The following is a 17,752-nucleotide window of genomic DNA, read 5'->3' as shown; positions in this document are numbered from 1 at the left end:
ATTGTCTTATCACATGACTATTTTGTCACTTATCTACACCAAAGCCAATTAAGCTAACATATTGAAGAACTAGATACGATCATTACTTGCAGGAAATGTGACTGCCCTATTTTCCAAGGCAGAGGAGGTCAAAAACCAGGTGGCATAATTTTAATTTCATTGCTTGATGAATTACAGGGAAAATGTGAAAGAAAATCAGCCATACCTGGTACGAAACCGAATTCACTGCCCGAAAGGGAGCAGAGTCAGAAGTACTAAAAACCTTTAAAAAATACATAAATGTTCACTTAAAGAGCAGTGCCCACAAACCAAGTACTGAGTAATGAGGATGGATTTTTAAATTGAAAGATACAGCATGGAAACAGACATTTCAGCCCACCGAGTCCACGCTGACCATCGATCACACTAATTCTTTTATTTAATTTTCTTATCCTATCCTTGCGCATTAGAGCCAATTTTACAGAGGCCACACAACTTACAAGCTTTGGGATGTGGGAAGAAACTGGAGCAGTCCAGGGAGGCCTACAGGGTCACAGGAAGGACATGCGAACTCCACACAGACAGCACCCTGAGATGAGGATGGTACCCGTGACACTGGTGCTGTGAGGGTTGCCCAGCTCATTTTTTGAACAGGACAGATACTTTAGGCTGATTGGTCTCTTCCTGTGTTGCAAATTGTCCAAGAATCTATATTTTGGAAGTACATAAATTCATATCCTAGAAGCAGAATTAGGCCACTCAGCCCATCAAGTCTACTCCACCATTCAATCATGGCTGATCTATCTTTTCCTCTCAACCCCTTTCTCCCACCTTCCCATTACCCGACACCCTTACTAATCAAGAATCTGTCAATCTCTGTCTTAAAAATATCCATTGACTTGGCCTCCATAGCCGTTTGGCAATGAATTGCACAGATTCACCACCCTCTGACTAAAGAATTTCTCCTCATCTGCTTTCTAAAGGCACGTCCTTTTATTCTGAGGCTATGGCCTCTGGTCCTAGACGCCCACTAGTGCAAATGTCCTCTCCACATTCATTCTATTCAGACCTTTCATTATTCGGTAAGTTTCAATGAGGTTCCCCCCCCCCCCCCCCCCCCCCCCCATCCTTATAAACTCCAGTGAGTTCAGGCCCAGTGCTGTCAAACGCTCATCATATGTTAACACAATCATTCCCGGGATAATTCTCTAAAACCCTGCTCTCCACCCTCTCCAATCCTTCCTGAGATAAGGGGCTCAAAACTGTTCACAATACTGCAAATACGGTCTGACCGGTGCCTTATAAAGCCTCAGCATTGTATCCCTGTTTTTATATTCTAGTCCTCTTGAAATAAATGCTGGCATTACATTTTCCTTCCTTACCATTGATTCGACTTGCAAATTAACTTTTTGGGAATCCTGCACCAGCACTCCCAAGTCCCTTTGCACCTCCAATTTCTGAGTGGGAGGGGAAATGGGGGGATGAGAGGGGATGGAGTGGGAGGAGAGGTTTTGGGGAGTTTTAAGGGGGGGTTGAGGGAGGGATGGAGTGGGTGGGGGAGGGGAGGGGGAGGGGGATAAGGGGGTTTGAAGGGGGGGGATAAAGTGGGGGTGCTAGACCAATGCAGGAGGCTTTGGGTACACGGCTCGCTCTGGCTGCAGCGCTGGCGGCACGGGGCCGAGGTGAGTGGCACCCTCTCCCCTTCCCTGTTCCTCCTCGCCCGCCCATGACCCCGGGGGACACTCCCCGCCCGACAATGGGCTTCGTCAGTTGGAGAGCGTTGCCGGGCCCGCAGGATCGTCAGTTGGGGGATGGTTGCCCCAGGAGAGGCCCGCAGGAGAGATTTGGACCCACCTCAGTCTAGTAAATGGGAGGTCCACCTCAGTCCAGTGGATGCTAAAATCTTACCAACCACTGGTCAGGCTAACTGCCCAAGAGTTTCCACTCTTCTGCTTCGCTCCCTTCTTGAAGAACAATGGAGTAATAAGTGCAATTTTCCAATCGCCTAGAATCACTCCTGACTTTAGTGATTCTTAAAAGATCACAACTAATAAGTACAAAGAAGAAGATATAGCAGAAGAGTTTCCAGATATGGGATTGTGGCAAATTCTGCACAACACACTTTAAGAATGTTGGCTGGGTGGTCAAGAGAACAGATTATTTTTAATTTTGTGCTTCAGTTACTTAGAGAGGTAACTGAAATACATATATTTTGGTTTACAGCATGGAAACAGGCCCTTCGGCCTATCAAGTCCACATTAGTTCTACCTTATCCCACTTTCGCATCTTCTCCTTACACACCAGGAGCAATTTACAGAGACCAATTAACCTGCAAACCTGCACATGTTTGGGATGTTGGAGGCACCTGAACCAAACCAACACAACCACAGGGAGAACATGTATACTCCACACAGACAGTACCCAGAGGTCAGAATCAAACCTAGGACTTAGCAGCTTTACCAGCTGCACCTACCTAACGATTTCTGGAGGCAGGATGATACATAATTAGTAACTTTAGGTAGAAGCAAAGGAAATGGAGAAAGTGTTCGTTTCTTGTCGAAAAAGATTGTGTAGGCTCGCAAAATTTTTTTTTTTAATTGCTGCATGACAATGCTTGCTGCTTACGCATGATAATCAAGACAAATTTTCTAAATGAACCAAAGTCACATTGCTACTTCATGAATCTATAGTTAATGTAGGATGATTGAACAGGATGTTATTGACAATTCTACGTAACACAATCCAAATTTTGTAATCCATCCACTTTCAGGCAAGAGAAAGTTTGTGTTAAATGAGATTAAAATCAAAGACTCCATTTGTCTGATTAAAAATCAAACCTAAAACAAAAATAATCCACCATTCAGATACCATAACGTTAAGAGTACTCCACTGCAGTCAGATAACGAAGAAAAATACACTCACTTTCCATCAACAGAAATATCAATCCCATTGAGAAGTCCATATCCTGTTGCGACGACTTTTACCTCAAAAGGACTGTAGTAAACAACATTGCACAATGAAAGGCCCAAAAAAAACTCGAGGATCTTCAGGTAATAATTAGAGTAATAATGGTCATTCGTAGCATAGAAACTCTGAGAACTCATTGCTACAATATCATTCACACTGGAGGAGTAAAAGAAAATGGAAACCATGAATACATTATCATTTATACATTCATTTTGTAATATTTTTCTATCTTAATTTCCAAATTACTCAAAACACGTTAAATTATAGCATCATATCTATATTGCTAAAAAAAAGCTAAATTGTACTGGAAAGTAACTGAGATTAGAATTTTCTGTTCTATTAACCTTTCAAGTGAAATTTATGAGTCCATTGAAATTCATGGGTCGTCCTTAAATACAGGACAGGTGCCAGTGTATTGGAGGGTGGCAAATGTGCCTCTTTTCAAGAGGGGTTACAGGGAAAATTCTGGGAAATATAGGCCGGTGAGCTAAACATCTGTAGTTGGTAAGTTACTGGAGAGTATTCTGAGGGATAGGATATACAGGCATTTGGATGGGCTAGGCCTGATTAGGGACAGTCAGCATGGTTTTGTACTTGGTACGTAGGGGAATCGAGGACCTGAGGACATAGGTTCAAGGTGAAGGGGACAAGATCTAATAGGAATCAGAGGGGTAACTTTTTCACACTGAGGGTGGTGGGTGTATGGAACAAGCTGCCAGAGGAGGTAGTTGAGGCTGGGTCTATCCCATCATTTAAGAAACAGTTGGACAGATACATAGATAGGACAGGTTTGGAGGGTTATGGACCAAGCGCAGGCAAGTGAGACCAGGGTAGCTGGGACATTGTTGGCCGGTGTGGGCGAGTTGGGCCGAGGGGCCTGTTTCCACACTGTCTCAATCTATGACTCTATGATTCTAAGTGCTACAGTGGTCATCATTTATAGTTCATTTAAACCTATGTTGGAACCAACCACACTTTCAATTTAATAATTGATTTAAAGATTAAATTTAACATATTTAGTGACAAGTTAAAGGGAAAGCATCTTATAAACATGCAACTAAAGACACAGGGCTATTTTCATCCATATCAAGCAGCAAAAATAGCTCAGTAACACTGATCACAACTGTTTTAAGGGCTGCCCATCCTGATTCCTGTCATACATTTACACATCTTAGTGCCCCTTCTTAAAGCTGTTGCTCCTATAGCACTACTCACTGATGGAAGTAGTGTACTAGCCCCCCTTAAATTTCTCTACTGCAGAAAAGAATGTAAATTAAGAAATAATGGAGGCTTTTAAGTAAGATATATTGCGATTATCAAGGGCAATTTTAATCATATTGATTGGACAATTTAAGTTAGCAAGGATGGCCATGAGTATGTTGATTGTAGACCTATATCTTGAGGAACAAACCTGACATTGTGGGCCAACGGGCCTTTTCTGGTGTTGTACCTATGTTCAATTTTTTCAGGCAATTTTAGACCTATTAGTGTGTTAACAGGTGGGAGTAATTAATAATATCATAGTGAAGTATCCCATAGCAAAGAACATAGTACCACACAAAAAAAATGTCCTTTGGCCCACAGTGTCTGCGATGACAAGCTAAACTAATTTCCTCTGCCTGCATGTAATCCATATCCCTCCATTCCCTGCAGATCCATGTGCTTATCTAAGAGCCTCAAACAGCACTATCATGTCTACTTCCAGAGTGATCACAACATAGTAGACTTTCGAATTTAGTTTGAGGGTGAGAAACCTAGGTTTGAAACTAGTGTTATCAATTTAAACGTTCAATTCCAGTCTGAAGATAGAGTGAACTGGGAAAATAGGCCGAAAGATAGGATATAGATCAAGATTGGCAGACATTTAAGTAGATATTTCATGAATCTCAACAATACTCCAGTGAGAAGCCTATACCATCTGTGACCAAGAAAGGAAGTTATAGTAGGTATTGAATGAAAAGGCAGACATCAATGCAAAGATTAGTAGTAGGTCACAGGATTGGGAATTCTTTAGAAATCAACAGAGAATGACTCAAAATAATGATAAAGTAACACAGTCATAGTCATGCAGCACAGAAACAGGATTGTCGACACACCATGTCCATGTCAGCCTTTGTACCTATCCACACATATCCCATTTACGTTTGAGAGTTCTGTACATCTGTGATGATTCAAGTACTTATCTGGATACTTAAATATTGTGAGAATACCTGCTTCCACCACCTCTTCAGGCAGCAGATTCCACCCTTCAACCACTCTGCAGAAATACTCATTTTCTGATCCATTCTGAATCTCCTAACTTTCTCGCTATAGAACCCCCACCATATCCATGCCCCTCATAATATTACATAACTCTATCAAGTCACCCGTCAGCCTCTTCCGCTCCATTGAAAACAAAATCCACCTATGCCGTCTCTCCTTATGACCGAAATGCTCCATTCCAGACAGTGTCCTAACAAATCTCTGCACCCTCTCTAGCACACTCACATCCTTTCGGTGGTGTGGTGATCAGAATGCATACAGTAATCCAAGTGTGGCCTAACCAATCTTTTATAAAGCTGTAACATGACGTCCTAGCTTTTGGTAACTCCAACACCCAGGATTAAAAGAGGCTGCAGAAAGTGGTGGGCATTGCCTGATTCATCATGGGTAATAGCCTCCCACCATCAAAGGGATCTACGGGAAGCGCAACTTCACGGATGCAGCGAATAGCAACAAAGACCCACACCACCTTGGCCATGCTGTCATCTCCCTGCTAAATGTCTGTCAATCTTGATCTATATCCTATCTTTCGGCCTATTTTCCTACCAAGAACTATTCCATTCTCCTTGTTTCAGTCTCATTTCCTTCTGATCGAACAATGATATTAAAGACAACTCACACGAGTGAGTGGTTCTCAATTTCCAAAAGGCAAGTTGCAAAAAAAGAATTAGAATCAAACCTAACCAGAAATTATTCATGTTAACAACTGAGAATGGATAAGAAACTGACTGAAGCAGGGAAAACAAATCCATCAGGTTGGAATTAATGAAAATTTGTGGATGAATTGTATGGATCATAACTATTTCTATTTTTACATAATGATCTGAATTCAGAAATTATATATAAAATGGTCAATTCTACATCAGCACAAAACTAGAAGAGGCAATGGACTCATTTACAATTCTCAGTATGCGACTCGGATCACTGCCCACTCAATTTAATCTAGGTGAATAGGTTTAAAAGGATTTTAAAAGGTTTGAAAGTTTAAAAGGATCAGATTATAATACAGCACAAATTAATGTTCTCTACATTCTCCACATGCTTATACTGCCAAATTATCCTCACAATCCCAAGTTAAATGAACAAAGTTAAAATATATTAATTGTTAAAATAAATCCCAATAGTAACAACGTGTTGCCTGGGCTGCATTCAACACACATGATGTGAAAGAATGGGATAAGAGTCTACATCTTCTGTGGACTCTCCAAACCTTAGATGGGCATTGCAACATTTATATAAGCAATCGTGTACATGCCAATGTCCATTAACCATTCTTCAGTCAAACTATTATTGACTCATCTTTATAAAAAGAAATTTCTTATCGTTCCAGATTGCTCATCAATCAAAAGTGAATTAGTTTACATTCACACAACGTACTTGTTTAAAAGATTGTGTCGGATAGTCTTTAAATGGGTCAGACTATAATGTTCTTCGTCAAATTTAAAAAGTTCCACAGTGCTGTCATGCTTCGGATGATTCACAACAAAAACGAGAATAGTGCCATCTAGAATTATAAGAAACAACGTTAATAGTTGTAGGAAACTTTTCCACTTATCAGAGTCACTTTTCCAATTATCAGAGTCAGCCTCGTGAATCTTTTGTGGACTGCCTCCAATACATTATATCTTCGGTTAAGGTGACCAAAATCATGTTCAACATACTAGTGAAACCTCACCAGTATCTTATTCAATTGTAACAGTACTTCCCACCCTCTTGCAATAACGACCAATATGCTGTTTGACATTCTAACCACTTGCTGCACCTACTTGATAACGCTTTTGCCATTGGTACACAAGAAAACTTACTATCACCTGTACTTCATTCATCAGTGAACTTTCTCCATTAGATAACAGTCTGTCTTTACCTTCTCTTACCAAATTACATACCCTTACATTTTTCCACATTAAACTCCAGTTGTCAAGTTTTCACTCACTCATTCACACTTTCCACATCCAATTGCACTGTCCAAATATCCCTATTGCAACAGAACCTACTTGCATACCTTACACTCTGCCCCTCCTCCATGTCACCTATATAAATGGCAACTAAATGAGGACCAAGAACTGATCTTTGGAACACTCCACTAGTTACATCCTTTAACCTCAAAAAAGATCTGTTTATACTGTCTCTATCCAATAAACAAACTTCCATTCATACTAAAAAAGGACACAGTGCTCGAGTAACACAGAGGATCAGGCAGCATCTCTAGAAAACATGAATAGTTGATGTTTTGGGTCTAGATTCTTCTTCAGACTAGTGGAATCAGTCTGCAGAACAGTCCTAAACTGAAATTTCACCTATTCGTCCATGTTCTCTAGGGATGCTGCCTGGCCCACTGAGTTACTCCAGCACTGTGTCCTTTTTTTGTTAACCACCATCTGTAGTTCCTTGTGTCTTCCCATCCATACTACTGCTCCTAACACCACAAGATTAAGACAACCAGGCTCATCAAAAAATATTCTTTAAATGTTCAACTGAATGGATAATGGAATTGCAGACAAAACAGTTATGGATGTTCATAATGTATTGAGGTTAAGAATGCAAGAGGCGGTATGGGGAAAAAACAGACGATGGACACGAGGCCTCTATAAACAATTGTGTAGGAAGGAACTGCAGATGCTGGTTTAAACAGATTAGACACAAAAAGCTGGAGTAACTCAGCAGGTCAGGCAGCATCTCTGGAGAAAAGGAATGGGTGACATTTCTGGTCAAGACCCTTCAGACTGAGAGTCAGGGGAAAGGGAAAAGAGAGATATAGCACAAATTAATGAAGGATATGGAAAAAAGTAACGATGATCGAGGAAACGGTCCATTGTTGGCTGTAGGCTTGCTGATAACAAGTTATACAGACAAAGAAACTCACCAGGATGACAGTGAAACTCGTACAACAACTAAGGTGGGGGGAGCGGAATTCAGAGAGGGGATGCAAGGGTTACTTGAAGTTAGAGAAATCAAGATTCATACCCCTGGGTTGTAAGCTGCCCAAGCGAAATGCAGTGCTGCTCCTCCAATTTGCGTTTAGCCCTACTGACAATGGACAATAGACAATAGACAATAGGTGCAGGAGTAGGCCATTCAGCCCTTCGAGCCAGCACCGCCATTCAATGCGATCATGGCTGATCACTCTCAATCAGTACCCCGTTCCTGCCTTCTCCCCATACCCCCTCACTCCGCTATCCTTAAGGAGGCCCAGAACAGAGTGGTCAGTATGGGAATGGGAAGGGGAGTTAAAGTGTTTGGCAACCGGGAGATCATGTAGATCAAGGCGGACTGAGCAAACGTGTTCAGCTAAACGATAACGCTTGGTCTCGCCGATGTATAAGAGTCCACACCTGAACATCGGATCCAATAGATGAGGTTGGATGAGGTGCAAGTGAACCTCTGCCTAACCTGAAAGGACTGTTAACAAAATCAAAGGAGGAGGTATAGGGACAGGTGTTGCATCTCCTGCAGTTGTCGGGGAAGGTATAAATAATCGTGTCTATAAATAATTGTGGAATGATTTTAAATCTAAAATGGAGAAATCCAGGTTTATATTTCACTTCAGCATAATTTCCATGCTCTCACCTTGTATGTATGTTTACTGACCGATTTACAAACAAAACAGACGGAGATGCTCAGTTTTTATAACAGATGAGTTTATTTTCATTACACTAGGTTGAAATGAAATGCCTTGTCCATTTGAAGCTTACAGAGCAGAGTATACATGTAGCAATAAATATAATTACAAGTGCAAAACAGCAGGATGGCACAAGATCAGTGCAAACTCTGAATAGTGCAAAAGAATATTAAAGTACAATATTGAAATAACTGAATGAAGGAGAGTTAAGAGTAAGAGCCAGCACCTCCAGAAATGGGGATATGAAAGAGGTGATTGGGTTAAGAGTCTGATAGCAGTGGTGAAGCTGTTCTTAAGTCTGAACATGTGAAATTTGAAGCTTTGATATCTTCACCTGCAAGATAGAACAAAATGGGAATGGCCAGGATGGCAAGACTCCTTTACGATACTTCCAGCCTTCGTGATGCAACGCATAGTGAAGGAGGTATCACGGATAGAAGGAAATTACGTTCCTACGATGGACTGGATTGTGTTCACTATCCTCTGCAGGTTCAGAATGATGGATCACAAAATTTACCTCTGTGCACTGTACTGTACATCCTTGTTTCATCAAATGTTGAGAGTTCCTCATAGAAACAAAACTTGCACTACTTGTAAAGTACTTCTTCCTGCCATTACTTTTATTGGATTAAACGTGTTAGCAGAGATCCACCATTTCTTACCAACAAACAAAAAAGCCACCAAAATAAAACTGAAATTATGAGAAATGTAGCTGGTCCACTTTCCACATCTCTCTGCAGGGCCCCACATGCTCCCTGTTCTCAGAGTCAAGCTCCACACAGGGAAGGGTGAGCAAAGAAACACCAGATGATATGCAAATTTCAGTGATGAGGCAGGATATAGATGACGTTTCAGGTCGAGACCCTTCTTCAGACAACTTTAGATAGTTCCTCTGTCCCTCTCTTCCCCTCCCCCTTCCAGATCTCCCTCTATCATCCTGTCTCCACCTATATCCTTCCTTTGTCCCGCCCCCCTGACATCAGTCTGAAGAAGGGTCTCGACCCGAAACGTCACCCATTCCTTCTCTCCTGAGATGCTGCCTGATCTGCTGAGTTACTCCAGCATTTTGTGAATCAACAACACTATAGTCACATCTGCGGAGTCATTTAAGTTCCTTGGAACCATCATCTCCAGGGACCTTAAATGGGGGGCCACCATCGACTCCACAGTCAAAAAGGCCCAACAGCGGTTGTACTTCCTGCGGCAACTGCAGAAACACAATCTGCCACAGGCAACGATGAACTAATTCTACTGCTATCATTGAGTCCGTCCTCACCTTCTCCATCATGGTCTGGTTTGGCTCAGCCACCAAGCTCGACATCCGGAGGCTGCAACGGATCGTTCGCACAGCTGAGAAGGTTGTTGGGTGCAACCTTCTCCCCATTGATGAACTGTACACTGCAAGGGCCAGGAAGCGAGCGGGCAAGATCATCTCTGACTCCTCTCACCCTGGCCACAAATTCTTCGAAGCACTTCCCTCTGGAAGGCGACTCCGGACTGTCAAAGCAGCCACAGCCAGACATAAAAACAGCTTTTTCCCCACGAGTGATAGTTCTACTCAATAACTAAAGTCTGTAGTCTCGTTTTGCTCTGGTTTATTTTCACCTACATGTTTAGACCGTAATGGTGTATCCTTATTGTTCTGATGTGGTTATGCTTTATTCTTAATTGTTAACTGTATGTTTGTGTTGTTGTTTGTGAGCGGAGCGCCAAGGCACATTCCTTGTATATGCATACTTGGCCAATGAACTTATTCATTCATTCATACATACACACATACACACACACACATATTCAAAACACAAACAATAGTAGTGCAATAATAATAATAGTCTATTGTAGTTCAGTGCTTATTTAAGTTTGTAGTGTTTAATAGCCTGATGGCTGTTGGGAAGAAGCTGTTCCTGAACCTGGACGTTACAGTTTTCAGGCTCCTGTACCTTCTTCCCAATGGCAGTGGTGGAATGCGTGTGTGGCCAGGATGATGTGGGTCTCTGATGATGCTGGCTGCCTTTTTGAGGCGGCGACTCCAATAAATCCCTTTGATGGTGGGGAGGTCAGAGCCAGTGATGGACTGGGCAGTGTTCATAACTTTTTGCAGTCTTTTCCACTCCTGGACGTTCAAGTTGCCGAACCAGGCCATGATGCAACCAGTCAATATGCTCTCTACTGTACACCTGTAGAAGTTCGAGAATCTTTGACATACCAAATCTCCTTAATCTTCTCAGGAAGTAGAGGCGTTGATGTGCTTTATTTATAATTGCAACAACGTAACAATATCCTGTTTTTATATGTTGTACAAGAGATAAATGTTACCCAGGACAACTGCGATATTCTTGTTCTTCCTCAGTCTACTATTCAGGGAACTATTTATTGGTTCCACTTCAGACCAGAGACCTGGATGTCCAATAGTACAGCTCTCACTCAATGCAGTGGCCTCAAGTGCATTCTCAATGAAACAGTGGCCAAATCACCAGCATGCAGGTTCATACTGCAAGTTTTCAAAAAACTAAGAGTTTACAAGTCTACCGATCCAGGCGAGAAAAGGAAAGAGTATATGAGTTGCAGCAAGAATACAGCTGGGCTGTAAATGGTTTAGACTGTAATCGACTTCGCCAGAGAATTCAACCATTACATGCTTACCATCTGTGCCACTGCTCTTTAAACTTGCCCTCAAGGATATGACACAGGCCGCTAATTCATCAGGACCCACTCTTTAAGGTGAGAAAATGACTTATAAAATAAGTTTTAAACTAAATTAAAACACATGGAAACCTTTCCTCATCTTCCTCCCAGTCACTGATTGTCCTGTTGATTTCAGTGGCTGGAATTGGTGCAGGTTGAATGTGCAGCTTTCCCAGCCCAAGCACCAAACCATGGAGTCCAACCACAGAGTGACGGATGGATAAGGTACGGATAAGGTTTTATTTTCCTTTTGTAAATTTCCCTTTGTCTAATGCAGTAAAGATGACAGAGCAATATTATGCTGCTCCTGCATGATGTGGAAATTTAGGGGGACTTCCAGTGTCCCTAAGAACTGCACCTGTGTGAGGTGTGTCCATTTGCAGCTCCTTACAGACCCCATTAGGGAAACGAGCAGCAGCTGGACATCCTCAGAATCATCCGAGAGACTGAATAGATCATAGTTTAGTTTAGCTTATTGTCACGTGTACCAAGGTACAGTGAAAACCTTTGGTTGCGTGCTAACCAATCAACAGAAATACAATACATGATTACAATGACGTTTAGTGCAAGGTAAAGCCAGCAAAGTCCGATCAAGGATAGTCCGAGGGTCATCAAAGAGGCAGATAGTAGTTCAGCGCTGCTCTCTGGTTGTGGTAGGATGATTCAATTGCCTGATAACAGCTGGGAAGAAACTGTCCCTGAATCTGGTGTTGTGCATTTTCACACTTCTATACCTTTTGCCTGATGGGAGAGGGGAGAGGGGAGAAGATGGAGTGGCCAGGGTGCGACTCGTCCTTGATTGTGCTGCTGGCCTTGCCTAGGCACCGTGAGGTATAAATGGAATCAATAGAAGGGATGTTGGTTTGTGTGATGGCCTGGGCTGTGTCCACAATTCACTGCAATTTCTTGCGATCCTTGATGGAGCTGTTCCCAAACCAAGCTGTGATGCATCCTGATAAAATGCTTTCTATGGGTCATCTGTAGAAGTTGGTGAGCGTTGTTGGGGTCATTCCAAACTTTCAAAGCCTTCTAATGAAGTCGAGACGTTGATGTGCCTTCTTGGTCATTGCTTCAATATGGGTGGTCCAGGAGAAGTTGTTGGTGATATTGACTCCTAGGAATTTGAAGTTTTCAACCATCTCTATTTCAGCACCATCAATGCAAACTAGGGTATGTGTACCGCTTCGCTTCCTGAAGTCGATCACTATCTCCTTTGTCTTGCTGACGTTGAGAGAAATGTTGTTGCCCCGACACCAGGACACGAGGTTCTCAATCTCCTTTGAGTACTCAGTCTCATCATTATTTGGTATCCAGCCCACAATGGTGGTGTCGTCTGCGAATTTGAAATTTGAATTAGATTTGTACATGGCTGCACAGTCGTGGGTGTACAAGGAGTAAAGAAGGGGGCTGAGAACTCATCCTTGCGAAGCCCCCATGTTGAGGATTATCGTGGAGGATGATTTGTCCCCTATCCTCATTGATTGGGGTCTGTTGGTCAGGAAGTGGAGAATCCAGTTGGAAGCAAGATTAACAGCATCAATGTACAGAGGGATCTTGGGGTCCAGGTCTATAACTAGCTGAAAGTGACAATGCAAGTAGATAGAGCGGTGAAGACGGCATATGGTATGCTTTCATAGTTCGAGGTATTGAGTATAAGAGTCAGGAGGTCATGATGCAGTTTTATAGGACTTTGGTTAGGCCTCATTTGAAGTATCTGTGCAGTACTGGTCGTCCCATTACAGGAAAGATGTGGAGGTTTTGGAAGGGGTGCTGAGGAAATTTATCAGAATTATGCCAGGATTAGGGGGTATTAACTACAGGGAGAGGGTGAATAGATTTGGATTGTTTTTTCTGGAACGCCAGAGGTTGCAGGGAGACCTGATGGAAGTACATACAATTAGGAAAGGTATAGATAGGGTAGACAGTCAGAACCTTTTTCCCAAGATGTCAAAATCAAGAGAGCATAAGATAAGAGGGGCAAAGTTTAAAGGAGATCGACAGGCAAGTTTTTTTTTTTTACACACAGAGGGTGGCAAATGCCTGGAGCATGCTGTGGGGGTGTGATGATTACAATACTGGAATTTAAGAGACTTTTGGATGGCCATGTGGATAAGCATAGATATGAACAGGTACATGGATAGGAAAGGTTTAATGTGGACAGGTACATTAATATGAAAGGTTTCAAAGAATATGGGCCAAACGCAGGCAGGTGGGACTAGTGTAGATAGGGTATGTTGGTCGGTGTGGGCTAGTTGGGTGAAGGGCCTGATCCATGCTGTATGTCTCGATGACTCTATGTATGGAATGAATTATGTGCATAAGATTATAAGGCATAAGAGTAGAATTAGGCCATTCGGTCCATCGAGTCTGCTCCACTATTCGATAATGGCAGTTCTATTTTTTCCTCTCAACTCTTCTCCTGCCTTTTCCCTATAACCTTTGACACCCTTAATAATCCTATCAATCTCTGCTTTGGCCTTCACAGCCGTCTATGGCAATGAATTCCTCAGATTCACCACCCTCAGGTTAAAGAAATTCCTCCTCAACTTCATTCTAAAAATATGTCTTTTTATTCTGAGGCTGCACCCTCCTGCCCTAGACTCTCCCACTACTGGAAACATCCTCTGCACATCCACTCTATCGAAGCCTTTCATTATTTGGTAGGTTTCAGAAAAGATAAGAGTCAATAAGCAAGTATCATGTTTGGCACAGACATCGTGGGCTGAAGGACCTGTTCTTGTGCAGTACTGTTCTATGGCGGTGCAGGCTCGAAGGGCCGAATGGCCTACTCCTGCACCTATTTTCTATGTTTTCTATGTTCACATCTGTCATGCATCTCAGTGGAAAACTTGCCCCACTGGTCACGATGAGAAGGGCAAGGAATACACTGAGATTAAGAAAGACTTGGGTCCAGTCAAGAAAGAGCTGATTGGGTCCATTGGATGGCATCACTATTTTCTAATTACTTGATGTTTCACCAACTAGTATCCATTACTTCTACTACTGTCTCAACTTCAAACAACAAGTATCAAAAGAAATACTGCATTAAATTGGAAATCTATCCAGGACTTTCCGTAGTCAGTTTATTGCTGCATGATATTTTCTCAAACCGGAATTCCCCCTCCACCCCTCCCAGGTGAACAATAATCAATGACACCTTTACCTTTCTCTACGTATGTGCTCAACCCATGAGGGTTAAATGATTCCACATCAAACCCACGACTGATCTTCAGTTCATCAGCACTCAAGGTTGGCTTGTTCAGATCCACCAGGAAAATCTGCCCGGGCTGATCAGGGGCAAGATTAGGCAGTAATGGATATTTCAGCCCCTTAAAAGCAAGAAATAAAGAACAGGTTTTGTCTTGTTGGAAGCTCTAAAGTTACAAAAACACGTACATTCTTAAAATTTTAAAGTACAATTAATCTTTGCATATTATTGCAGAGCAGGTATTTTGCAGGAGCCCTCAGGCTGTCTCTAATAGATAAAAGCATAACTACTTATTGTAAGCTATGTACTGGAACTGGGCAGTGTGATTAAATCACAATTCACCTAGGAAGCAATCAATAAGGTTTATGCCAAAGCGGAATATGGTGCAAATATTCATTTAAACTATGGCATTAGCCAATCTATCTTCTGCTATAAATTAAATCATAAACTTCCCTGAAAGCTAATGATATTTTGAATTATTCTTAAAACATTTGATCAATTTTGCATTAGGGAATAGAATTATCCAATGCTATTTGTTAAGAGGGCAAAGCATGAAAATATTAAATTCTGCTATTTCCATGGAATTTACAGAGGGAAAGCTCCTTGTTGGTCTTATGTCAGCAAAATACAGATTGCTGATGGGATTCAGCCTTCTTCAGACTGAAAGAGGGTTCTGACCCAAAACATTGTCTGCCCCCTTCCCACCACAGATGCTGCGCGACCTGCTGAGTTCCCCAGCAGGCTGTTTTTCGATCAAGATTCCAACATCTGTAGTTCTTTCGTGTAAAAAAATAACTGCAGATGCTGGTACAAATCGAAGGTATTTATTCACAAAATGCTGGAGTAACTCAGCAGGTCAGGCAGCATCTCAGGAGAGAAGGAATGGGTGACGTTTCGGGTCGAGACCCTTCTTCAGACTGATGTCAGGGGAGCCGGACAAAGGAAGGATATAGGTGGAGACAGGAAGATAGAGGGAGAACTGGGAAGGTGGGGGGAGGGACGGGGGAGGGACAGAGGAACTATCTAAAGTTGGCGAAGTCAATGTTCATACCGCTGGGCTGCAGGCTGCCCAAGCGAAATATGAGGTGCTGTTCCTCCAATTTCTGGTGGCCCTCACTATGGCACTGGAGGAGGCCCATGACAGAAAGGGCAGAGTGGGAGTGGGAGGGGGAGGGGGAGTTGAAGTGCTCAGCCACCGGGAGATCAGGTTGGTTAAGGCGGACTGAGCGAAGATGTTGATCAAAATGATCACCGAGCCTGCATTTGGTTTCGCCGAATTACGGAGGGAATGGTCTCTGCAGAACGCAGAAAGGGGAGGGGATGGGAAGATGTGGCCAGTGGTGGGGTCCCGTTATAGGTGACGGAAATGTTGGCAGATGATTTGTTGGATACGCTGGCTGGTGGGGTGGAAGGTGAGAACGAGGGGGATTCTTTCCTGTAGTTCTTTTTATCTCTTTCGCTAGTTCTTATGGCAGGTCAGGTTTGGCTCGGGATTGCATACCCATTGTTTTCAACTATTCATTTAGACACCAGAAAGGAGTGAACGTGTAGATCCAAAGGACCTCTACAATAGGAATTAATAAGGAAAGAGAAGCGGAATAAAAGGAAATTGTTCAAAGCAAATAATACAACGGAATTAACACCATTTTTTTAATCTCCAAGTTTGCAAGCTTATAATACTTTTCTTTAATTATGAATTTAAGAATCCTTTTGAATTACAAAGCCAAAGCTATGAACATTAATTTGACAATAGTTCAGTGTTTTATTTTGGTTGTGGAGCAAGTGCCTTGGCCGTCTGTCAACTTGTGTGGACAGGCCTTGGTCCCAGATGCCCTGCTGATCTCTCACAATCAACAAGTTTTGAACTTCAGAGTTCTAATATCTACTCTAAATGAACAAAGAGTTATATTGATTATTTATATTTGTGATTTGTATTTATATTTGTGAATCTTGGAATCATCTTTGATCAAACCCTCTCCTTCGACAAACACATCAAACACATCACAAAGACAGCCTTCTTCCACCTCAAAAACATTGCCCGTCTCCGTCCATCCCTCTCCTTCACAGCTGCAGAAACCCTCATCCACGCCTTCATCACCTCCCGTCTGGACTACTGCAACAGCCTCCTCTATGGCTCACCCTCAAAAATCATCAGTAAACTTCAATACATTCAAAACTCCGCTGCCCGTCTACTCACCCACTCCCCGATCCGTGACCATATCACCCCCGTCCTTTACAAACTCCACTGGCTCCCCATCCCCCAGAGAATCCAATACAAAATCCTCATGACCTACAAAGCCCTCCATAACCTGGCCCCATCCTACCTGACTGACCTCCTCCACAGGCACACTCCCACCTGCACCCTCCGCTCTGCTGCTGCCAATCTCCTGTCCCCCCCCCCCCCCCCCCCCATCCGGACCAAACTCAGATCCTGGGGGGACAGGGCTTTCTCCATCGCTGCTCCCACCCTATGGAACTCACTACCCCAAACCGTCAGAGACTCCTCCTCACTCACCACATTCAAAACATCACTGAAGTCTCACCTCTTCAGCACTGCCTTCAACCACTGAAGGTCACCTCACCTTCTGTCTCCTTTCTCTGTTCGTTTACTTATTTATCTATTTATTCACTTCTCTATGCTCTAGAAATCCCTGTAAAGCGTCTTTGAGTGTTTGAAAAGCGCTATATAAATGTAATGCATTATTATTATTATTATTCATTGTAATATGAATTGATTCCCAACGATCAATCTGAACTTGTGTGCTTTCAACTGAACTTTATAGCTGAGGACAAACATTATTGAGAAACAATATGGATCCGCATCAATAGAGTGCATTGCCAGCCACGTGCCTGAGGCATTGCTCTTATTCCTTCAATCCAAATTCTCTTTTAAAGGAAGTGAACTAAAGTAAAAGAAGCCTATTGAATTTCCAAATCACATGCGCAATGGCTTATGAAAAGTTTGGTTTGATTTTCTTTGGTTTATTATTAGTGTCACTGTGCCAAAGTACAGAGAAAAACGTTGTTGTATG

At 42.5% G+C, this 17,752-nt stretch overlaps 1 protein-coding gene across 2 annotated transcripts in view; it reads right to left on the bottom strand.

Moving 5' to 3' along the window:
* LOC144606507 (serum paraoxonase/arylesterase 2-like) overlaps positions 1-17,752 on the bottom strand; it is a 33,762-nt gene that overhangs the window by 7,014 nt on the left and 8,996 nt on the right. For both annotated transcript variants that reach the window (XM_078422726.1, XM_078422716.1), the window contains 3 exons: positions 14,676-14,841; positions 6,586-6,712; positions 2,902-3,102 (listed from right to left, as the gene is read on the bottom strand). In XM_078422726.1, coding sequence (XP_078278852.1) covers positions 2,902-3,102; positions 6,586-6,712; positions 14,676-14,841 — 494 coding nt within the window. The remainder of the gene's footprint in view (positions 1-2,901; positions 3,103-6,585; positions 6,713-14,675; positions 14,842-17,752) is intronic.

The sequence above is a fragment of the Rhinoraja longicauda genome, chromosome 2 (assembly GCF_053455715.1).
Source record: "Rhinoraja longicauda isolate Sanriku21f chromosome 2, sRhiLon1.1, whole genome shotgun sequence".
NCBI classification, from domain to species: domain Eukaryota; kingdom Metazoa; phylum Chordata; class Chondrichthyes; order Rajiformes; family Arhynchobatidae; genus Rhinoraja; species Rhinoraja longicauda.
The sequence above is the reverse complement of the archived record's forward strand: the minus strand, read 5'-3'. Positions and strand labels throughout refer to the sequence as shown.